Genomic DNA, 12,643 nt, shown 5'->3' on the forward strand with positions numbered 1-12,643 from the left:
GTTTCATTGTTGTTGTTTTTTTCTTTTTATATGTTGGAAGAAACTTTATTATCTTTGACTTTTGTTGCAAGTCTTTGTTCATTTTGAGCCTTTGCTTTTCTGACTTCATCTTTACAGATCCTGGCTATTTGCTGATATTCTGCCTTAGTTATGTGCCCCTCTTTCCATTTTTTGTACTTGTCCTTTTTGTCTTTCAATTTATCAGAGAGATCTTTGTGCAACCATGCCTGTTTCTTCTTGGATTTCTTGTTTTTCTTTTTCAGTGGTACTGTGCTGGACTGGGCTTTAATGATCATATTTTTCAGTTTCCCAAGCTTCTTGAATTATTTTTCCCTTTAGGATTTTCATTCAAGGAATCTTTCCCAAGTTCTCTTCAAGTTTGTTAAAATTGGCTCTTTCAAAATCTAAGACTCTGGTATCATTATGTTCTATTGCTTGTGTTTGCATTATATTGAATTCCAATATGACATGGTTACTCTCACCCAAATTTCCTGCAGTTTCAACTCCCTCTATCACTTCTTCTCTGTTCCTAAGAATTACCGTATTTTTTGGAGCATAAGACACACCTTTCTCCCCCTCCCTTAAAAGAGGGTGGAAATGTTGATGCATCTTATACACTGAATACAGCTATTTTTTGCCTCTCAAAGCCCCGCCCTGCTTGTTCCATTTTTGCAAAAAACAGGTCCATTTTACAAAATTTTCATTTTCACAAAAATAAGGGCATTTTTGCCCTCCCCCAGCCCCCAGTTTTCACAAAAATGGGGTGCACAGAGGGTTTGGGACTGGAACTGGATCATTGGGAAGGAACCCCACTTAGGCCCATAGTCAGCTCCATAGGCTCACCTCTACAAAACCTAGCCAAATTTCTCGCCAAACAACTACAGCCCTATGCAGAATCCATCAACTCACATGTAAAAAACTCATTCCAGTTCATAGAGATCATAAAGAAACAAAACTTACAGCCCAGCGACCTACTCGTGAGCTTCGATGTCATATCCCTCTTCACCCAAGTGCCAATCAAAGAAGCCTTGACAGCTATCCAAAACAAATATAACCCCCCCAAGCACATCCTACATCTGACCAACCACTGCCTATCCAACACATACTTCAACTATAACGGACAAAAATACAAACAAATAGAAGGAGCACCCATGGGATCACCCCTCTCACCTGTCATTGCTAACCTCTACGTGGAACACTTTGAAACCCAAGCTCTAGAAAAATCTGATCACAAACCCAAACTCTGGCTCAGACATGTAGACAACACCTTCATAATCTGGCCACACGGGAAAGAAAAACTGGACAACTTCCTCACACACCTCAACAGCCTACAGTTCACCATGGAAACAGAAGCGAACAACCAACTTCCCTTCCTGGATGTCTTAGTCTACAAAAAATCCAATGGCTCCCTAGGGCACACCATCTACCAGAAGAAAACACACACAAACTGCTATCTGCATGCACTCTCATACTACCACCCAGCACAGATCAACTCCATAGCCAAGAAACTCATCTCCAGAACAAAACGCTTAGCTGACGAACAACATCTAAAAACCGAACTACACACTCTCACTAACGTACTAACATCCAATGGATTCCAAAGAAATAAGATTACCAACCTAATCCAAAAAGAAACCCCCACTAAAATCCAAGACAGAGAACAAGAAAACGGCAAAGCCCTCCTCCCATACATAAAAGGCACCACAGACAGAATCAGCAAGATCCTCCACAAACACAACATCAAGACAGCATTCTGCACAAACCGAAAAATATCCACCATCCTAAGAAACCCCAAAGACAAAATTGAGTTAGAAAATCAAGGAGTATATGAAATCCCATGCACCGCCTGCCCCACCACATACATCGGACAAACCAACAGAAGAATAAGTGCACGCATTGAAGAACACAAGAACTCAGTCAGAAAAGTGGAACCAACTTCTTCCCTGGTCCAACACCTCAAAGCCACAGGACATGATATTGACTTTAAAAAGACCAGAACTATCGCCAAAACTGAACACTTTAGCAACAGAATAATCAGAGAAGCCATCGAGATAGAAAAACATCCACACAGCATGAATAAATGAGATGATACCTCCTGCCTACCAGCCATTTGGAAACCCACCCTTATTGACAAACGAGTCCCTAACACAAAGAATGACATCAGACCCACACTCACGAGAGCCACACAGGATGTAACCACCACACATCCATGCAGAAAGCAGACTCAAACCCACACTGATAATGAGGCACGACCACGGACCAGAAGCCAGACCACAGCTGCATCATTAGCCACTTTAAACCCCTCCAATCCATACATGAAGCAAACTGACACCCACCATGAAGAGGTGGCACGGCCACGAACACGAAGCCAAACAACAGCAACACAGCTCACCAGCTCAAATCCCCCTGCTACTCAAACCAACCCGAGCACAACCAAGCCCCCACCTAAACAGAACACACACCCAGCCAATCAAAGCACAGCCAACCCCCCATCCAGTCAGAGCACAGCCAAACCCCCAACCAATCAGAACACACCTCCACCCAATCAGAACACATACTGGCAGTTAAAAGGAAGAAACAGCTGCGATCACACACATTGCTCCTAGAAGCACGAAGCCGAAAACACCAGCCTGAAGATGATGAATGAGACTTCATCGAAACGTTGCCAAGATGCCTCCAATTTTACGCGGGAGAAAACCTGAATAACCAAAGACCTACATACAAACACCTGTGAAAACCTCAGAAAACATATATATATATATATATATTCTTACTTTTCGTAGGTTTTATGTGTGTTTTTCTTTTAGCCAGGTTTTTCCTACGTAACCAAGATTTTTCTACAGCCCTAGCTCAGTGGAGTCACATCCACTCGATTCTGGGCTTTTTTTTCTTCTGGCAGCCAGCAGGCCCTATGCTGCCCTAAGCTGCCAAGTGAAAGAAGTGAAGTCTCTCACTTGGCAGCATAGGGCAGCATAGGGCCTGCTGGCTGCCAGAAGAAAGAAAAAAAAGCCCAGAATCGAGTGGATGTGACTCCACTGAGCTAGGGCTGTAGAAAAACCTTGGTTACGTAGGAAAAACCTGGCTAAAAGAAAAACATATATACATATGCATTCTAGGAGTTTTTCGTCTTTGGTTTCATATATTTCTGTAGCAACATAGTGGTGGTTTACATACGGTACAGTGCAACTCCACCTCCTCTTTTGGAAAAACTTTGGAAAAAGTTCAGAGAAGAGCAACTAAGATGATCAAAAGCCTGGAGACTAAAACATAGGAAGAATGGCTACAGGATCTGGGTTTGGCTAGCCTAAAGAAAATAAGAATTAGGGGTGATATGATAGCAGTATTCCAGTATCTGAGGGGCTGCCACAAAGAAGAAGGGGTCAGATTATTCTCCAAAGCACCATAGGGCAGGACAAGAAATAATGGTTGAAAACAAATCAAAGAGAGAAGCAACCTGGAATTAAGGAAAAACTTCCTAACAGTGAGATCAATTAACCAATGGAAGAGCTTGTCTTCAGAAATCATGGGTGCTCCGTCACTGGAGGTTTGTAAGAAGAGACTAGACCCGTGATGGCAAACCTATGGCACATGTGCCAGAGGTGGCATGCAGAGCCCTCTTTGTGGGTGTGCGCACCGTCGCCAGCTGCTCTTCTGGTTTCCTGTTTCTTGGCCGTTTTTGGCCATTTTTGGGAACGCATCAGCCAGCTGGTTTTTGCGGGCGCCGGAGCACCAAAAACCAGCCCAAAAAATGGCCAAAAAATAAGAAACCAGAAGAGCAGCTGGTGAGAAAAGGACTGTTTTTTGGCCAGTTTTCGGATCATTTTCAGGCCGGTTTTCAGATTGTTTTTTGGGCACTTTTGGGGGCACTTTTGGCCCCAAAAAACGGCCTGAAAATGGCCAAAAAATGCCCAAAAAACAGGCATGCGCGCGCCAACCAGCTGTTCTTCGTGTTTCCGGCATTCCGGCGTGCGCACATGCACGTACGTTCCAGTTTGGGCACTCGGTGCTGAAAAGGTTTACCATCACTGGACTAGACAATCACTTACCTGAAATGGTATGGGTTCTCTTGCTTGAGCAGGGGGCTGGACTTGAAGACCTCCAAGGTCCCTTCCAGCTCTATTCTATTCTATTTTATGGGGTTTGGTTTTTTGAACAGTTTATATTCTTCTATCAGTATGTTCCAGTCAAGGGTTTCATCCCACCAAGTTTCTGTAATTCCAACTATATCACATCTACCTTCATGTATTAATAATTCAAGTTCATCCTGTTTGCTCCCTAAACTTTGTGCTTTTCTATATAGGCACTTGAGATATTTATGTCTGACTCTGGGGATGCTTCCAATGTCTCCTATTTGGTATTTGAGTTTGTCTTCCTTCTCATCCATCCTTACCTCATTATTTGACTTGTTTTCTAGGGGTTTTTGCTTGGAATTAGGTCCTGGAAATCCTAAAGTTTGGTCACCCCACCCCCTTGATTTTAGTTTAAAGCCCTTGTGATAGTCATTTCCAAAAACATTCTTCCCAGTCTTTGTGAGGTGCAGCCCACAAAAACAATATATTTTATTCAAAATAAAGGTGAAAGTATGAGTGTGAGTGAGAGGCAAACAATTGCTATTTCTACTCTTATTGCATCTGAACTCCCTAAAACTAACCTGAAAATTGCACTGCCGATGTGTGAAAACAGTTATGTTATCAGTATGGATTTGGAACATTCCTAGTGCAGGAAGGGATGCTTTGATGTAGCCCTAGAATTCTTCTCATATTTCTACTTTAAAAGTCCCAACTCTGAAAATTCCATGACATCACACTATTCAATAAATATCAGATGTAGTCCTTCAGGTGATCATGTTTGTGGGTCAAGACAAGACCCTCACAAATTGCCCATGTCTGTAAAGTAAGAGAAAGTCTTAATGATTGCACCAGCAGAGATGCATTGACTGGAACCTAAAAAGAGTAATAACCAAAGTGCAACTAGTCTAGAACTATATATATATTCTATAATTTCTACAACAGATTACTTGCAGCTAACTGCAATTTAAGCAGCAACAGTTTTATAGCCCAAGACATCTTAAAAGGTAAAACATTAATTTACCAAATTCATTACATTTAACAAGCTATAGTGCAACTTTCTAAACAAAAATGTGTACAATCATAATTAGTTACATGATATTGTGGGTTAATTATTTCTCAGTTCTGTCCTCTCCTATATAACATGTACATGAGGTAGTGACTGAGGTGATATGACAGTTCAGGGAGAGGTATCAAATTGCTAATGATACCCAGTTTTATATCTCCATCTCAAGCTGTGTGAGTGTTCTGTGGATGTTTTGTTCAAGTGTCTGGAAGCTGTGTCTGGATGGAATGCAAAGGGTTTTGATCCAACCCTAGCAAGTCTGAGTAGCTCTAGGTATTTGGATCTTCTAAGGGTCAAGGTATTTCTACCATTGTAAATGGGGCAGTACTGCCCCAGATGGACCCAGTGCACAATCTGGAAGTCATCTTGCACTCATGTCTCCTACTAAAAGAGGACCAGTATTGTGCACCAGTTGCACCTGTTTCTGGATCAAGAAACTTTGCTCGCAGTCACTTGTGCCCTCGTGACCTCTCATGTGGATTACTGTAGTGCACTTTACAAGGAGTTGCCTTTAAAAAGCACTTGGAAGTTTTAATTGGTGCAGAATGTGGCTTCATGGGTAGTAAATAGGGTTAAATATTACTTGTAACATTACTGCTACCTGAGCTACATCGCTGCCAATTTGTTTGAGTGCAATTCAACATGGGGGCTGTCACCTTTAAAGGTCTTCATGGCTTCAAACCAAGTTACCTGAGAGACCATCTTCTGTCATTTGTTTCTATCCATCTAATTCAGTCTGGAACATTGGCATGTTATGGGTTCCATCAGCCAAGTAATGTCAGCTGGCGGAGACTAGGAGACATGCCTATGCTGAAGTACAGTTATTAAAATAATAACTAATATTTAAAAATGATAAAGCAATTGGAGGCCAAATCATATGATGAACAATTGAGGGAGTTAGGTAGAGACATGTCAAACTCAAGGCCCGTGGGCTACATCTGGCCCATGATGTGGTTAGATCTGGCCCACGGGGCTGCCCTGGAAACAGTGAAGGACTGGCCTGTAGTGCCTCGGGCCCAGGCCACTGGGTGCTGATCTACAACCTGGTGGTGGCCACAGGGCCACCCTGGAGCCAGCAAGGGGCCACCCCCGCTCCGCCCCTGGGCACACGCTCAGGAGGTGATTTTTTTTTAATTTGATTTATATGCCGCCCTTCTCCGGAGACTCAGGGCGGCTTACAATGCGTTAAGCAATAGCCTTCATACTTTTGTATATTTATACAAAGTCAGCTTATTGCCCCCACAAACTGGGTCCTCAATTTACCTACCTTAGAAAGAATGGAAGGCTGAGTCAACCTTGAGCCTGGTGAGATTCGAACTTACCGTAATTGCAGACAGCTGGTGTTAATCACAATGCTATCAGTCTGCTGAGCCACCAGGCCCAGTAATGAGGTGATGAGTGCATGAGGCCTGGCATCCCTGGGGACTATCTTGCTCTGCAGGTTGACTGCTGTCAACTCTCAAAACGACTCTAGCTGAAGCTATGTTTTTCTTGATTCGTTTCTTAGTTGCCATACTTATGGGGAGGAGGGGGACCTATGGAATGTAGGATGATTTTTTCCAATGTGCCAGACATAACAATGATAAGGTTCCTGAGAACCAAGACCAGATCAACGTGTCCTAGCAATGGCAGGAGGGAGTGCTGAGAAGTTCACCTGCTTGGTTGGCTAATGTGACCTGTGACACAAGGGGTGTGAACAGTATCTATTCTTTAAATATAGCAAAAATGTGGGAATTATTCAGTGTTGGTTTCAGATTTGACCGTGCCGACATGATGTACCCAATAAACAGGATTTTTGAGGAAGCCAAGGCCTCAGAGTCTTGAATTGGTTGGGAGCATTACTTGGAACCATGACAACTGTGTTCTGAGTGCCTTCCTTTCACCCAGGTTGCCAGCACTTGCTGCCTCCTGTGCGCAGGCCCAAGGGACAGGGACAAGGCAGTGGGGAGGCCCCTCACTGGCTCCAGGGTGGTCATGCAAGTCAGATCAATCAAGTTACTTCTCCTTCCTTCCTCTTTCCCTCCCTGCCTCCCTCCTTCTCATTTACTTCTCCTTCCTTCTTTCCTTCCTTCCTTCTCATTCCTGTCTTCTTCCTTCCTTCTTTCCTTCCTTCCTTCTCATTCCTGTCTTCTTCCTTCCTCCATGCTCAGAAAGGGACGAGGGGAGGCACAGAGATTGGGAGCGCTGCGGGTAGCTGTGCTGCAGGGGTGGGTGAAAGGGAAACATCACGGACTGCAACACCATGTCAGTGAGTGGGCCCTGGAGGTGCTGGTGGTGGGTGCGGCACTGATCTTCAACCATGGTGGCCATCAAGGCCAGAACGCAGTCAGCCTTTGATCTGGAGCTAAGTGAGGGGTAGCACCACCCCCTGGGTGCACGCACAGGAGGTGAGCGCACGGAGCCTGGCATCCCTGGGGACCATGTTGCCCTGCAGTCTGACTGCATTCTGAGCGCTTCCTTTTCACCCAGGATGCAGCACTCACCACCTCCTATGCACATGCCCAGAGGGTGGGGCCAAGGCAGTGGGTCAGCTCCTCGCTAGCTCCAGGGTGGCCCCACAGATCTAAGGCTGACTGCATTTTGGCCTTTATGAAGTTGTAGACCAGCACTGCACCTGCCACCAGCACCTCCATGGCCTGTTCACCAGCATGGCCTGGAAGCATACAAGGCTTCCCTTTCCCAGGACCGCCCCTGCCTCCACAGCATGACCACTGGCAGCACTGCCAATCTCTCTCTCTCTCCCCTCATCACTTCTTGAGCATGGAGGAAGGAAGGAGATGGAAATGAGAAGGAAGGAGGGAGGGAGGGAAAGAGGAAGTAAGGAAGGAGAGGCAAGTTGGTTGGAGATGCCCCAATTCACATAGTTCTGCATCAATCCTGGATCCATTGAGACTTGGGCTCAAAGGAGAAAGCAATTTTATGTTCTGCTTTGTCACAGACAGGACTTTGTTGGCAGTCCAAGTTAACATTGGTATTCCTGAATTGTGAGTTTTTAGGAAAGTATCCTTCCTTGTGTGTTGCAAACAGCCATTTCCAGTGGGGAAAACAGGACAAAGCAGAGGGGAGAAAAATATTTTCCTTTGCTATATTTCCAGTGTGAATTAGACCATGCAGGGTCCCTACAAGACAGCCCTTTTAAGGATTATGTATTCATAGAAAAGCAGCTAACTTACCTCTGTTCCTAAACACTAAAGCTGTTGCACATAAAAAACAGAGGAGCTCTAATCAACTATCACAACCACCATTTTGACAGTTTTGCTGTACTGTTGTCTGTGGATGTCCCCACTAAATGGAAGCACGGAATAAACTGCCATAATGGAATTTCATATTACAACTCATCTCATGCTATCATTACTTGGAAATTTAAAGATGGATAGTGACTAAGAAAAATGTGCCTCATCTGAGGACTCCCTTTCCATGGGCTCATACTTTGGCATTTACAAAACTAGAACAAATATTTGTTAAAATCAGTGGTGAAATCCATTTTTTTTACTACCAGTTCTGTGGGTGTGGCTTATTGGGCGTGGCTTGTTGGGTGTGGCAGGGGAAGGATACTGCAAAATCTCCATTCCCACCACACTCCAGGGAAAGATATTGCAAAATCCCCTTTCCCTCCCCACTCTGGGGCCAGCCAGAGGTGGTATTTGCCGGTTCTCCGAACTACTCAAAATTTCTGCTACCAGTTCTCTGAACTACTCATAATTTCTGCTACCGGTTCTCCAGAACCTGTCAGAACCTGCTGGATTTCACCCCTGGTTAAAATATGTAAGGAATAAAAAGAATAGATTCATCGTTATAATACCTATCAACAATTACTTACAGTTTGATTGGGCTTCTGGAGGAAATTGGATTCGAATGACAGCCATAAGAATGAATGAAAATACAGGCAAAGAAATTAATGTGAAAGACCAAAGCTGTGAAAAAAGAACAAATTATATTCAAGTTTAATATATTTGGAAAATTTTAACAATAGTAATCATACAAAAAGAACATCTGCTTAACAAGAAGTATAAAGTAATAAAGGTAGGAAAAATTAACAAATAAAGTCAATTTTCATTTTAGCATAAAGAACAAACTTTGTTATGGAAGGTCCCAACTTTTGCTAATTAGAAAAAAATAGTATTGAAAACTCTGCCAGAGAAGGCAGATTCATCCCGTAAGTTATTATGGGGTAATGATCTTATGACATGGTTAGAGAAGCAAGGCTGGACAGTTGCTTCCTTGTTTGCTTCCTTGGAAAAGATTTCTTTTTATGGCTTATACATGCTTTAAGAACTTTGGAGGCTTTTGTTTTATTTGACAATTAAAAGTATCTGGAAATCAGTGACATTATTGGGTGATTTGTTGCAGGATTTCAAGGATATGGCCTTATGTAGCTCTTTAGGGTTAAAAGCCTATGTGAAGAGTCATAAAAAAATTTTTTAATGTAAATACTCTGTAATCTTGCTAAACAACATGGATATACTTTTAATTTAATTTACTGTATATCATTGCATTATAATTCTCCAACTAGCGCTAACATTTGATCATTTGAGTATCCTGCTTCCTACCCACAAAAAAGTAGTAATATATAATGTTGATATTTTTTGTTAAAAGCCCTTGGTTAAAGGACTTTTGCATGCAGTGAGCCTTTGAGATTGGTCTAGGTTAGATGAGTGACATACAAGTCAAATAAATAAAAATAAATAAATGTGTCTCTGGCTATACTGAGTGGGACTTCTTGGAGTTTTTAAAAAGATTGTAGCATAGGGCCTCGTAGCAATTCCCTCCCCCTATAGTTTATGCCAGGCTGGCATCTAGCAAACAAAGTTGAAGCTGAAGCTCAAGATAGCAGCTCTGATATTCTGTCCCATCCCTCCCCCCAAAGGATTAAACCTAGGAAAAGGAAAGAGATAAAAAGAAAAGATTAGGGTTTAGTGGGATTTATCAGGGTATCGGTTATGGAATTTGAGACGGAGCCATGGAAACTGTACATGTTGGGCATCAAACCACTCAGTTTTGAATGGGGGAAAATCTTTCCAGAGGGTTAGGTATTGAAGTTTGCCTCTGTGCTTACGTGAGTCAAGGATTTCCTTGACCTTGAAATGCTGTTCTCCTTCAATAAGGATGAGAGGTGGTGGTAGATTTGTTGTGGCACACAAAAGCAGTGTGGCTGCAGGTTTTAATAGGCTGCTGTGGAAATCAGAATGGATTGGATTTAAAAGATTTTGGTAGTTTTAGCTGCACTGTCATGGGGTTGATGCATTTAATAATGGGGAAAAACCAATGAATTTCAGTCCCAATTTCTTCAAGGATTGCCTGGACTGCAGGAATTTTGTGGAAAGCAAAGCTTCATTTCCAACTTTAACTTCCCTTTGTTGCACTTCTGTCAGCATATTTTTTGTGGGAATCTCTCATGAGCTCCTTGCGAGCAACTGGCCATGTGAGTTGCAGGGATTTCATCCGTTCAGCTAGTGACGTACTTTGGGGAGGTTATTGAGATAGCTCCAGCATAGCAATGAAATTTGAGCAATTGTCCTGTTGATAATTAACATACCAGTGGAGATATGCTCTAGTATGCCATTCTCTCCATTGATCTGGAGGTGGTGAGAAGAACTGAGCCTAAAAGCTTAAGGAATTCCATCCAAACTCGGGAATGAATTGAACTCCTCAGTCTGATATGATTCTGGTCGGAGCTCCATGGATCAGTAGATATGCGGTACAAAAAGTTTTGCTAGGGTCTAGGGGGATTTTTGGGCACACCATGAAGTATTACCAGAGCTATCAGGTAACTCTACAATAAAGTTCATAGAAATCTTCCATGGGGCCAAGGGATTAGCCATGGGTTGAAGTAGGCGGTTTTCCTGGATGGCCCTTTGCAGAGGCACACAAAGAGCAATTGGTGACATAGCTTTCTATGACCAATTTCATGCTTGGCCACCGGAATTGGTGCCTTACCAAGTATAAGGTGTTTTTTTTTTTTTTATTATAAGTTTTTAATTTTATTTTACATATACATATCAATGTGTTGTGACTCCGGCTCCCGAGCCTGTCCTCACGGAGGAAGATGACTTTGAAAGTGATGGGGAGGAACTGCCAAGGCCTCCCTCTCCAAGACCCTCCTTTCTGGCAACGCCTCAGGTTCCAGCTAAAGGCCAGGAGGAAGGCATGTTGGAGCACCCACTAATAGGGAGTGATGAAGATCAATCTTGGATTGATCCCAGGCAGCGTCGGAGGGAGAGACGTGCACAGCAAAGGAAGAGGTGTGGAAGGGCCAGAGATTGCTGAGTCACTGAGCCATGCCCCACAGGGGATAAAAGTGGGTGGGGTTGCTCTCCATGTTTTTATACATTGAACTAATGCCACTCACCATGTTATTTGATCGTATATAATAATACCACCATTCAATTTCTAAGTCAGACCTGGAAGCCATATTTCTACCTTTGTGCCTTCAGGCTTCAGGCCTGCCACAAATCCTACTGTGGAAAATTGGGAGGGGGGATTGCATAGAGAGAAGAAGATACATATTTGCAATAACATTCTTTATAGAAAGTCAAGGCCATGGGGCCCTGCAGCTGTGTGGAGAAGAAGGAGGAGGTGATTGCTGAGATGCTGGTAGAAGCTATAGAAGAACCCAAGGAGAAGATTTTAAATGAGATTGACGAGGTTTTTAGAGTACATACAAGATATGCAATGAGAAACAAATTACCAAGAGAAGTACATGTAAGATTTACAAAGAAAGCACTCAAATCAGAGATATTTCAAATAACAAGAAGTACAGGATTGAAGTACAAAGACAAAGAAATAAGAGCACTGAGGCAAATACCTAAAAGAGTTAGAGATTTGAGAAGAGAATATCAATTTTTAACAATTTTTTTTAAAACAAAAGGAGTGAGTTTTAGATGGTTCATACCAGAAGGAATCTTGGTGATATGGCAAAAACAAAGACATAGATTGGATTCAATTGAAAAAGAGAGGTTATTTTATGAACAATTTTGTGGTCCATTAGAAGATGAATTGGGAGCAACAAGATGACTTAAACATAAAGAGGGGGGGAAAGCTACAGAAGAAAGCATAAAGGAGCAAGAAGAAAGAGCACTAAGAGAAGGTGCAAGATCTAAGGATCCAAAAGAACAAAGAGGGACAAGAGCGATGAAACTTAAAATTACTAACAAGTAAAGTAAAATATGGAAGAAGAAATAAAAGCAATATCAATAAATGTAAATGGACTGAATTCGGCAACAAAAAGAAACAGAATTTTTAACAGATTAAATAGACTAAAGATGGACATTATATGCTTACAAGAAGTACATATTAGAAAACAACATACAAAATTATTAGAGCATTCAAAATTATTTACCTCATTGATACAACAAAGTAAGAGGGGAGTAGTTTTATATGTCAAAGAAAAACTAGAGCCTAAATTAATATTTGAAGATGAAGAAGGCAGGATTTTAATGGTGGAAATGAAAATGAATTTTAAACTAATACTTTTGATAGCATTATACGATCTAAATCAGTGGTCCCCAAC

At 42.4% G+C, this 12,643-nt stretch overlaps 1 protein-coding gene across 1 annotated transcript in view; it reads right to left on the bottom strand.

The window, feature by feature from the left end:
• The window catches only part of ABCA12 (ATP binding cassette subfamily A member 12), a 344,530-nt gene that overhangs the window by 320,105 nt on the left and 11,782 nt on the right, over positions 1 to 12,643 (bottom strand). Inside the window, exon 2 of the mRNA XM_034433493.3 lies at positions 8,954 to 9,047. Within this exon, the coding sequence (XP_034289384.2) occupies positions 8,954 to 9,047 (94 nt within the window). The remainder of the gene's footprint in view (positions 1 to 8,953; positions 9,048 to 12,643) is intronic.

This window comes from Pantherophis guttatus, chromosome 1 (assembly GCF_059756535.1).
Source record: "Pantherophis guttatus breed Tessera chromosome 1, ASM5975653v1, whole genome shotgun sequence".
In the NCBI taxonomy this organism is placed as follows: Eukaryota; Metazoa; Chordata; class Lepidosauria; order Squamata; family Colubridae; genus Pantherophis; species Pantherophis guttatus.